Here is a 12500-nt window from a genome sequence, read left to right as displayed (position 1 = left end):
ATGGGCTAAATCTGTGCAGCAAAACAGGACTCAAATAACCGCACAAAGTTACTGACTTATTTTGGGTATGATTTTAAGCAAATCTTAGTACAGTGGATGAGTGGGAAGTCCTGATGCCTCACAGCAAGAAGGTTCATCATACTGAAGTGTTATGCCACACACCCACACACCCACACACACACGAACACTGACCTGCTGATGAAGCCAGGAAAGGACAGGCGTACGGGATATCCATAACGGATGGTGCGCACCATGTCAAGCACTCCGACGTGCCGCAGCTGGGCGGACACATGGGAGCTGTCGAAGGCATCGGGCTGACCGCTGGCGTTGGGACGCACGCACTCCACAAAGTGGGCCGTGGAAGCCTGCAGCTTACCGATCACTTCCGACAGCGAGTTCTGTGCAGAGTAAAAGACCAGTCAAAAGGTGGCATCGACTGTGCTTCTATGGTGACAACAAGACAGGAATGTGCTCTGATGAATGAACGATAATATGTTACAAGTGGTCACTTTCCTCACGAACATTCTTTGTTTTGCACAATACAGTCATCCCTCGCCATTTTGCGCTTTGAATATTGCAGCTTCACTGTATCAAGGGTTTTCAAAATAAATAAATGAATATAGTATTGCTGTTTCGTACTTGGCTACAGGCTGTAATTAGTCAACAAATATGCTAGGATGAGCAAATTTGACACATTCTTGGCCTAAAGCAAGCATTTTCAAGCATAAAAATGGCTAAATGAACAGAAATAAAAATATTAGACATTCAGAAGATGCATTCAAAGACGTGGTAAGTAGCATTCTACACTGGTCACTAGGTGTCAGTAATGTTGCATTGATGAGACAATAGCCACCGCAGGAAGTACGCTGTCCAGAAAAAAACAAGCAAGTCTCCCGAGGCTACCGTGTGAGTCTATGTTACGTCTTATTTATGTCTAACATGTCTAACTTATGTCTAACTAATTTATGTTTTATATTCTGTTATCATGTCTACTATATTGGGCAATACAAGTGTAAAAGTGGCCATAGAGGTGTTATTTTATGTCCAGAAGGCTCTAATAATGTTAAAAGACATAATACTAGGAGTCAACAGTGCAAGGAAAGAGTCGTAATATGATGAGAAAAAGTTGTAATATTATGAGCCAAAGCGGGAATGTTGCAAGGAAAAATGTTGTTATATTATGAGAAAAAGTCGCAAACAGTTACAATACTATTATGTACGCAGGAAGATGCAATGATACGAGAAAAAAGTCCTAATATTACAGGAGAAAACAGTCCTAGTATGATGATAATATGTTAACATTACATGTACGAAAGTTGTAATACGAGATAAAAAAAAAAATCAAGAAAAATATATCTTACAAGAGCAAAGTTGTAATATTATGGAAAAAGTTGTAATGTTGAGAAATGGAGATATACTGTATATCATGTTATAAGAAAAAGGTTGTAATTTTAACAAATGTAAAATAATGATATTATTGTAAATTATCATTGGCATTCATCACGCAGATGTCAAATTTTTCTTGTAAAATGACAGGATTTTTTCGTGTAAAACAACGACGATACTGACAGCTGCATTACTGTATTCTCGTTGTGGTGTGTGCCTTGTGGTCCCACACACGCCATGAAAACAAACCCATGCTTCGCCTCCTCCAAACGTCAACCTCGCGCTCCGCATACATTACAATAACCCCCTCCAAAACATTGAGCGTCATCGTCACTGTTAGCATTGGCAGGAAGACTGCTGACGCCACAGAGCGCTTGTTGTCCATTGTTCATTCATTCATGAGGACGGCTTCAAGCGTGGCACAGCCTGATTCTTCCACCTAACCTACTCTCTCCAGCCCCTCTCTCCCCCACCCTCCCCGGAGAACCACGCGCTCACAAGGCACTGTGATTGTACAACACACTGGCCTCATTCAAAGCACAGGCCCTCCTTCTTTGAGGCGCATTCTGCAGACTTGCATCACACTCATACTATTGTGGTTATATAGTTAGCAAGTCACAGTGCATCATATGTCTTAAGGGCTCTGCCCTGCAATTGGCTGGCAACTAGTCCAGTGTGTACTCCGCCTCTCACCCGAAGTTAGCTGGGATAGGCCCCAGCATACTCCCGTGACCCTAATGACGACAAGCTGCATAGAAGATGAATCAAATGAATATACCAGCTGTAGAAGAAAACCCAGTTAGAACCAAGAGATGCATGAGTGACATGGTGAGGAACATCCGTTACCCTCAGCTGGGCTGCCACTGTGATGGGCCCGCATCGTTCTAGTCGCTGGATGAAGGAGCCGGAGCCTTTCTTCTTTAACATCTGACAATAAGAACAAGATAAAGACAAATAAGTATTAGCTCGTCCGGAACAGTTTAAAGCAAGCATGTGAGAACAGCTTCATCATCATTTAGATTGTACACTGGAATGTAGGGGGTGTCCAAACGAGATTGGGTCCACAAGAACGAGACGAGACGAGATTTTAACATTAATTTTACGAAAAGTACAATGAAAAAATATGAACGGACAAACACATTTTCTTATTTAACCAAGTCACAAAACAATGCAGGTGCATTTTCAAGTGTTTATTGTCCCACAAATTGACGCTAAACGATATTATTGTCAACATTCTGTGAGAGCAAATATAACACCATGATAATAATTTACCATAATCGTGCAATATTTCCTTTAATATGTCATCTTTCACTCTGTAAAGTTGTGGAATTGGCGTTTATGGCATGTATTTTCTCACCGGCAGTTCAGCACTGTATGTCAAACGTTTGGAGCATTTCTTGAAGCGCTGGCTATTCAACTGTATTAAAGAGCAGCATTTATTTTGCAATGTAGCAAATTCAAACTTTCTGTGAATGCACACCATTTTGCGTTGTTCGATCTCAGTGAGTGTTGACTGTTCGGACGACAGCTCTGCATCTCAATGTGTCCCCAAGAAAATATATATCTACCCGACTCAGTTTTCCCCAGAAGACTGAGTCGGGTGTCCGTCAGTACATCCGTATTGATGGGCTCACCTTGCTCATTCGGTTAGAAGATGGAATCTTCCCACGCGGGGCTGTGGCGTTTTGCTTTGCAATCATCTTTGTCCCTTGTAATTTCTACTACGTTACCTTGCATTGCTCCCCACGAGGTTTACTTGCTGTACTCTGTCTGTGTATGCTCCCAGCCCAAAGCAACTGTATGACTGACAAGAGGTCTCACTCCGTTCGAAGGCCCTTGTTTTAAGGAACGCTGTTGTTCTATGAAGTTTCTAGGTCCAATGCACAGAGTGAACTCTCTTCCTGCCTGTTTGGAGGCAAGAGACGATGAAAACAGACACACATGCACGTGGCAATATATGGAGGCCGGCAAAATGATCGAGCTCATTTTCATTTATCGTGTGATTTATTTATTTATTATTGCAAGACTGCTTTTTCTGAGCGAGAAATTTTGTCACGTTTTAATCTCGTGTGATCTCGACACCCCTACTGGCAAGATGGTACAACAATGGCAACACTGCTGTCACCGTGGTAACGCCGCATCATTTACTTTCAGTGGTCTAGAACATTGGTGGACCAGCCAGGAAATCTCTTAGGTTGTCAGGTTGTGAAACCCCAACCGCAAAAGCGACACTACTTGGAGTTCACCCAAAATGTTCTGGAAAAATATGCCTCAAAACTTCACCATAATATAAATCAAGGTTTTAGTTTGACTCTGGAACAGATTATTTACTATTACTATTACTACATTGGCGGTTTCAATCAATTTCCCATAATAGCTAAAAAAAAGACCTTATATTATCTCACTTTCACTTTAACCCTTGTTTTCAGTGTATTCATCCTATTCCTCAGTAGCACGCTGACAAATTCTGACTCTAAATTCAGGTTGTTGGCGTTCAAAAGAGCCCAAAAAACAGCCTTGACTCCAAATGGTTCAATGGCAGCTTTACATTTACTATGGGTATGACTTTTTATTCGCATTAGCTAAAAAATCCTGGAATGCTAAGGGGAACACTGAGAAATACGAAACCCTTAAACACACTAATCCAATGTCCCAACCTCACCGTCCACGTTACAAAACCTTGTGTCCATCAAATAGCAATGGTAACGACTTTCACATGCTTTTGTAGCCAGACTCGCCACATGGCATTTATTGTGTGTGTGTTTTATGTACCCAGCTGCACATTACCTGGTGTTACCCCTGCAAGACTGCATATGAAGAACAGTCTTCATGTGAACTTGTGTTCTAGAAAGCTACTAATGAATTACAAACAGAGCCCGGTCTGACTGCACTGTTCAACATCAAACAAGTTGAACACTACAAAAAAGTTATATTATACGGAAAGAAATTCTGAAAAAAATGTCAATTTTTGGGAGAAAAAAAGTTAGGCTATTGCAGTGTAACACAATATTTCGAGAGAAAGAAAAAGTTATAAAGTTATTAGAATAACGTCAGAGTAAAAGCTTAATGTTATGGAGGGGAAAAAAGTCACAGTATTACAAGAAAAAAGTGGTAATGGTACAAAAACCCTCGTTTATCACGGTTAATTGGTTCCAAACACGACTGAGAGAATTGAATTCTGCCAAGTAGGATTCCTTATTTATGAATGGACTATAGTTAAAGCACAGAAAACTTGTTTATGACCTTCTAAATACTGTTTTTAACATTATGAGAGCCTTCTCGAAATTAAATAACAGCCCTATAGTCACCTTTACACTCGCATTACCCAATGTAGTAGATATAATAAGAGAAAATTAGACATATTAGACATGAATAAAGCTAAATATATACTAACAAGTTAGCATTGGGAGAGTTCCTTGTTCTTTTCTGGTCAACATACTTCCTGTGCTGGCTACTGCCTCATCAATGTAATGTAATGGCAGCTGAGTGACACCACGTCAGGCCTTCTTATTTGAAATAGTCACAGGGCACTATGTCTAACAGGCATGAACAGACCAACACTTCCTAGCTCTCTTCTTCAACTGACTTATTTCCTAAAAGCTCTAACCTAGTGTGCAGAAGGTCAGTGCCCACACTCTAAACAGCAGCTCAGAACTATACAATAGATGTGTTGCTGCAGCAGCATTACTGTAGAATACTGCATATCACATCTTTGAGTGTGTTTTCTGAATGCCTTAAATTTGTATTTTTGTTCATTTAGCCATGTTCATGCTTGAAAATGCTTAATTTAGGCCGTATTAAACCACAAAACAGTAATTTATTAATTTATTTTGAAAAAACGTGATAATTCAAACCGCAAAGTGGCGAGGGACGACTGTCTTATTGAAATAAGGTCCAAGTATTGCAAGAAAAAGTCGTAAACGTTACATGAATAAAGCTGTATTATTTATGTACTTATTTTTAGAAAATGTACAAGAAAATGTAACGTTACAAGAGCAAAAAATAGTAATATACTTTCTTAATGTCTGAATATTATGAGAAAAAGTGGTAATGTTGCGGGGATAAAAAGCTACGATATAACAACACAAGTAAATGTTGTAACATTATGAGAACAAAATTGTAATATGAGAATAAAATGATAACATTGGGAGAACTTGTGTTATAGAAGTACTGTCGGTTACACAAGCAGGAAGTGTCTTTCGGGAAACCAACTAAATGTGCCAGTTGATTAGTTAAATGAAAGATGATTTTGTTGTGATCAAATGCAATGGGGTATTTTTCGTCTATTCATGACCGTGTGTTTTGCACACATGGTTGTCAGGTTTCTTTGTCAGTACACACAAATCCAATGCCCAGAGGTTTATAAATAGCCTGTGGAGGGAAGTTGTTGAAACGAGATCGCTGTGTTTTTTGTCTAAAAATATGATCCCTGTGTTTCCATTGATTGGCGTCGCGGCCGTCCGCCGAATCGTAATGACAAGCTTATGACTGGTTATGTTACGTAACGCCTTCAACTCATCAACTCAGAGATCAACAAACTGAACAGGCCGTGTAATCTGTCGTGATTGTAGGATATTTTTTGTGGGATCCCACCCGGATGGACTCACCCACCCACGGCATGTGACCACTCTACTATACCTTGCTCACTTCATGGTACCCTCGGTGTGGTTGGGGAGCAATGTTGATAGCGCCAGCTGGTGGTGTCCCGTGCAGAAGCAGAGCAGTTTTGGACCCCCTCAGCCCAACCCGGCCTTGAGCTGATTGTACCAGACAACCAGTCTGGGTTAGCTTGGACCGGAAGAGCTGCTGCAGTATCACACTGTCGCTCGCTGCAAGGCAAACAGGAAAGAAAACAGGTAGAAATAAAGCGGAGGATGGGTGAAGAATCTTGAGTAAAGAGGACTTAGAGGAAGGGAGGACCTCATGTTAACAATTAGGGGGCACATCGACTGGGTCAGAAAACGTTTAAACGTTTAAATGCAATAGGAAAATGTAAATATTGGGTTAGTTCAACTGGAAAATACCTTAGTCCAACTCACAGGTACACAGGAACATTTTAGTTCAACTGGAAGGGACACGTAAACGCCATAGTCTGATTGAAAAATATCCTGAAACAGCTTACCCCGACTGGAAGATGCAAAAAAACATGTTGGTCTGACTGAAAAAGACATGGAAACAGTCGAGTCTGACTAAAATATACTCTGAAACACCGTTATCCGACTGCTAGATACACACTAACGTGTTAGTCTGACTGAAAGAGAAACAAAAAGACCTTAAGACGACAGTAAGTTTGACTGAAAGATACAAAAACAGCTGAGTCCAACTGAAAAATACCCGGAAACACCTTCATCTGACTGAAACGTCTACAGAAACACCTTAGTACCACTGACAGATACACGTAAATGCCGTAGTTTGACTGAAAAATAGCTGGAAACACCTGACACCTATTGGAAAATGTTCAAAAACTGGCAGACACATGAAAACACCTTAAGATGATTGGAAGTCTGACTGAAAAATACGGAAAGAGCTGAGCCCGACTGAAAACACCTTTGTCCGACTGGAAGATGCACAAAAACGTGTTAGTCTGACTGAAAGAGATACAAAAACACCTTAAGATGATAAGATACAGTCCGATTGAAAGATACGGGAACAGCTCAGTCCAACTGAAAAACACCCGTTAACACCTTAGTCATACTGACAGACACATGTGAATGCCTTAGTGTGACTGGAAAAAAGCCCGAAACACCTTACTCCGACTGGAAAATGCACAAAAATACGTTAGTCTGACCAGAAGACGCATGAAAACACTTCAAGATGCCTGGAAGTCTGACGGAAAATTACAGAAACAACTGAGTCCAACTGAAAAATACCCGGAAACACCTTTGTCCGACAGGAAGATACACAAAAACGTATCTGGCTGACTGAAAGATAAACAAAAACATTTTAAGATGACTGGAAGTCAAACTGAAAGATACAGTCTGACTGAAAAATACCGGAAGTACTGTAGTCTGACTGAGAGATCCCCAAAAACACGTCAGTCCGACTGATAAATGCAGAAAAACAACTTAAGATGACTGGAAGTCAAATTGAAAGATGCAGTCTGACTGGAAAATACTGGAAGCAGCGTAGTCTGACTGAGAGATCCACAAAAACACCTTAGTCCGACTGACAAATACACAGAAACGCATTCGTCTACCTGAATAATACCCGGAAACACATTAGCCCTAGATGATGTACAAAAACTTGTTGGAAACATTGTTGTCTGACTAAGAAACAAACATTTTTTCATGTAATCGTCCGATAGATCCTTAGATATGACATGATTAACTCATTCATGCCATTGACATATTTATGCATTTTTTAAACCTCCCAAGGACGTATTTATACGTCTTTTACGTTTTTTTTGCGCGAAAGGCAAAAAGAGGTGATGATGCAAGTGCACAATAAAAGAGGCCACTTTTTTCTTTTAAGCCATAAAAACGGCCACAAGGTGGCAGAAGTGCATTTGATAAGCGCTTGGCATGAATCTTTTGCATGTATTCATGCGCTCGACAGCAAGGAGGAAGTGAGAGAGCGTGGAGGTGTGTAGCGTGCAGAAGTTTACGCATCGTAGGGAAATTTTAACGCATGCACACGCGTGCACACACAGTTTAGTTCCAAACCTGAAAACTGTAAATAGTTCATGGTGTTATATTTGTGAATTAGTTGTTACTTTGATGTAAAACAAACCCTTTTTGTGTTGTTTATGTTGTGGTGTAGTTGTTTCGTTATTTGAGCGGTCAAAAAAGCAAAAAAATTGTGTCCAAGTGAAAGTTATGCTTGAAATGTATCTTTTCACAAAAGGCTGTTTTTCTCCCTTTTTTTGTTGGGAACTAATATTTTCCTGAAACTTACCTATGTTCTACTGCTGATCACTAAAGAATGGAAAAAAGGTAGAAACAAATGTTTTTTTCTGATGAAAGACGAGAGTCTAATCTTTCTTTTGGTAGGTTCCGTGTTCATATAGCCGTACAGTAGAACACAATATCCTGTGTGCCTTGAAAAATCAGTCAAAATCGTCTAAAATGGCCGGTTAAATTTTGAAAAATGGCTGGGATTGAATGAGTTAATATCCACGTAACTTTACTATTTTTCATTTTCAATGTGGCCCTAATAATCACTTGTAGACATAAACTAAATATGTATTGATGACCGCAAACTCTGCATCGTGTTAACGCGGTGTGTTAGTGATTTGAAGGCAACCGCTCCTGTTTGGTGAGGACTGAGGTCCGTGGGGGACAAGAGCCAAGTGTGAATGAAGACCTGAGCCTTTAGAAGATTAGCGACATCATGGAAATTGAAGTAATTAGGCTGCTGGACAGCGTAGCCAGCCTGGCAGTCGCACAACGACCGGTCTGTGTCCTCGGAGCCGCGACACCTCACATCTGGCACTTCCGTCGGCAATGTACGCACACAGACGCTGCTGTCTGCGGCGTACGCCGTGATAACAACCGACGCACACTCACACACACAAGCACACGCACTCAGACAGAGAGTGTTTTGGAGCACTGTTGGTTTAGACATGAGTGGATCTTTGTGATCAAGTATGCGCTGACGCAACAATGTGCTCATATGCTGCTCACTGAGTACTCACACTTCATGGTAAACAAGATGTTCTGAGGAAGGGAGTCCTTGTTTTTTAGAAGCGATCCACTCAGGTCATAAGCAATCTGGAAAATACAAAACAACACACGGAATTACTATTATCTTTTGCTTTGTCTGACATTGTTAGATAATTACGACACAACACTGTGTCCTGTTCTCTCTCAATTTCAAAATACATTCAATAAAGAATTTTCCCACTGGATGGATGTGACATTTTGACAAAAAAATACATTGAAATGTGATTAAACTGCCGCTCCTATTCACTTCCTTTAGAATGCTTCTAACAAATGGAACACATTATGTTTTTAAGAGGTGCAGCCTCTTCATTATGTCCATATAAAGACTCACTGGGTTAATGGGACTCTCACACCAAAAAAACTTGCTTTCAGAGTTTTTTTCACCCTCTTTATGCATAAAACTACATAAAAGCAGCACAAAAGCACCGTATGCTACCTTTAGTAAGTTGTCTAAAATGAAATATATCATACATGCAATTCATATCATGTAATTATATAATTCATTCTTTTGTTGTTTATAAACCACACCAAAGCTGTTTTTATTATCATTAAATCATCACATTATTGCAATTGGACAGAATATATTAGACACAAATATCCATCACTTCAAACGAGTGTTACAGTAAACAAACACATGCTGCCAAACAAGGTTCCCTTGTATTTACTTGACAAAGGAGACAACGTTTCTCCCACAGGAGACTGAGGGTCGCAAGAAGGCAAAGTGGAGACTGTGGAGTACAGGACTGCAGCATTTGGAGCAGAAGCACAGTAGCGAGTGTGATATTTGTCATTGTGGATTTTAAAAAGCAGAGCGCGGCAGCAGAGCAGAGACTGTGGTGTATCATTTTAGAGTGGCCACAGCTAAGGCATAGCAAAGAGGTAAGCTACACACGTTAGCTAGCGTGCGTGGTATTTGTCATTTTGGATTTTATCCGAGAGGAAGGGGAAGCAAGAAAGCGGAGATTGTGAAGCATCCACAGCTAACATTAGTGAAGGTGGTGTCCCAGACAGATGAGGCAGCCTTTTAATGAACTGTCTTCATTAAAAGAAGCAAAAAGAACAATACTGTAGGGTTTTCTTAGTGGAAATAATATTTTTGTGTTTTATCTGCCATACATGCTGTACAGTACATTTGTCTCACCTGTCCAGTGTAGTGGAGGACAGTAAAGGTAGGGCCTTGATCCTTGGGTGGGGGGTTTCCGTTGCCATCCTTGGTGCTGAAGGCGAGGCCGTGAGCGGGGTTAGAATCGAGCTGGGCGGACAGCCTCTTGTACAGGTTCTGCTCTGTCGGTCGCAGACTCTGGCTCTCCTCATCCAGCACACTCAGCAGTCCCTGGGGTTTCTGGAGACACAGCCATTGTTCTTTTTGTTCCAAGTGTTTTTTGTTTTCAAGCCATTCTGTTGCATCCCCAAGGTACCACAAGGTAACGGAGGTAACGGCGTGGTCTTACAGCCGTACACCAAGTGCAAAGATGACAGCTCACAGCACAGCTCACTTCTTAATGTAACGCTCATACAGTGGAACCTACAAGGTCAAACACCTGCTCTGTGACTCTGGTTGACTTCAGAGTTGTTCTAAATTTAAAACAACAATTTCTCCAACAGCAAAGTAAAGGTACTTGTGATTTTTAATTAATGCTATTGCTCATATTGTACTTAGCAATAGTACTTCTTGTAATAAGCAACATTTCCTGATCTGTGGTTATCGTCACACTGACATTTCTGGCACGCAGCAGCGGTGGCGTCACAAAAACCACAAAAACACCAAAGAGAAAGCAAACCAAAAAAAAATCTGAAGCCAGAGAGCTGAAGTGTAAGGAGATTTGTCAAAGTCTCGCGATGATTATTTGCCTCAAAAGGTTTGGTTGAACTCAAACTTATGACTTTTGGGGACTATGAAAGTACATTTAACATCAAGCCAAATCTTGTCTTGTCTTATTATCGTAACTTCACTCAAGTGCTTGTGCAAGTGCCCCTTTCACACAGACGCCTCAGACTGGGAAATGTTGACATTTTGCCCAACACTCTCGTTTCCCCTTCCCAAAGCGCCAGGTGGCCGACAGTGTCACATCAGCAAACTGGCCTGGGCCGGTAAAAACCAGTCATTTACAGTAGAGTACCTGGAGAAAGAAGTCCAGAGCAGCTGGCTGGTTGCTGGGGGACGGCGGGGTCTCCATGGCGACGCCTTCCTGCAGACACTCTGCCTGCTCCTGCTGGAATAGCACCTCGGAGACGTAGCGTCTCAGCCGCTCGTTGGTCATGTTGACACACAGCTGGAGAACGTACACAATATACACTTAAGAACTTCACAGACTCAATGCGTCAACACGCGTACACAAACACTAGCTTTCCAAGAGCATGGGGGGTGCGGTGACTAGGACTGGAACAGGGGCTCCTCATTCTTTGCATCTGCTACGTAGACTTTGTGTCCGCTTACACCAATGACTCCCAGCACAGGAAGCACCACGACAAGCGTCTTTGCTTGTGTTCTAGAGAGGAAACTACAACAGTCATTTTTCTTGTCACAAGAAAGAAATGACAAGAAGCGGACCAACACAGGACACTTGCAAGAGTCTCAAATTCTAACGCACTTAATAGAAAAAATGGTCAGATTTGCACTTTTGAGTGTCCCAAATCTTGCTGAAGACAAGAGTGTTACAGCAGATCCCTTCTTTTCATGGGGCTTACGATCCAGGACCTCCAACGAAGAGACACCCATTCAAATGCAAGCTAGCTCCCCCTTACCCCTCCAAGCCGTCCCGCTAGCTTGACGTTGACCTTCTCCTCTGAATTCGAATCAACGATTACAATAAGAGTGACCATCCATAATGGAATCGGCCGGTCTACATTCAATGACTGTTTTGAATACATTACTTTTGTATTTTACTTCATTTAGCCATTTTTACACTTGTAAATGCTTCATGTAGGCAAAAAAGTTTGCTTAAATATGCTGCATGTGTGTTACTAATAAAGGCCATCAATAAGGTATCCATATATTAGCAAAAAAACAGAGATGATTTCTTAATTAATATATAGTTCCAAAAAACATGATAGAGTGAAGCCCTGAATTTCGAAGCGCAACCTCCTGGTGACCTTGGGTATATAATCCTCCATCTTGGCAGCCAAGTTCATTCATTCATTCATTCATTCATTCAGCAATATAGCCGGCACTGCTGTTTGTGTATTTCAATAAAGTAAAAAAAAAAAAGAAAAACTGTGTCTGCAACATTATGTGACTGGCGACATGCTGACAAACAAACTGGCAGGCGCCATGAGCCAACTCAGTGTGCACTCAAATGGTAGGCGGGGCTTACGCACTAAGCCGAGAAGCCACGCTCACGGTGGCCTCATCTTAGGTTTATGCCCTGCATTTGATAAGGAAATGTGCAAATTCAGTGATTTTTACTTAAGAAAATGTTAAAAACGACTGGATTCATACAGAAAATACTTCTA

At 41.2% G+C, this 12500-nt stretch overlaps 1 protein-coding gene across 11 annotated transcripts in view; it reads right to left on the bottom strand.

Moving 5' to 3' along the window:
* Window positions 1–12500, bottom strand: part of myo16 (myosin XVI) — a 131655-nt gene that overhangs the window by 33606 nt on the left and 85549 nt on the right. For all 11 annotated transcript variants that reach the window (XR_008572398.1, XM_054786541.1, XM_054786542.1 and 8 more), the window contains 6 exons: window positions 11168–11320; window positions 10189–10389; window positions 9020–9095; window positions 6025–6215; window positions 2233–2313; window positions 193–398 (listed from right to left, as the gene is read on the bottom strand). Coding sequence is in view for 10 of the 11 variants with exons in the window: in XM_054786541.1 (XP_054642516.1) it covers window positions 193–398; window positions 2233–2313; window positions 6025–6215; window positions 9020–9095; window positions 10189–10389; window positions 11168–11320 (908 nt within the window). In the remaining variant the exon portion in view is untranslated. The remainder of the gene's footprint in view (window positions 1–192; window positions 399–2232; window positions 2314–6024; window positions 6216–9019; window positions 9096–10188; window positions 10390–11167; window positions 11321–12500) is intronic.

The sequence above is a fragment of the Dunckerocampus dactyliophorus genome, chromosome 9 (assembly GCF_027744805.1).
Source record: "Dunckerocampus dactyliophorus isolate RoL2022-P2 chromosome 9, RoL_Ddac_1.1, whole genome shotgun sequence".
Taxonomy (NCBI): Eukaryota; Metazoa; Chordata; class Actinopteri; order Syngnathiformes; family Syngnathidae; genus Dunckerocampus; species Dunckerocampus dactyliophorus.
This window is presented reverse-complemented; position numbering and strand designations above follow the sequence as displayed.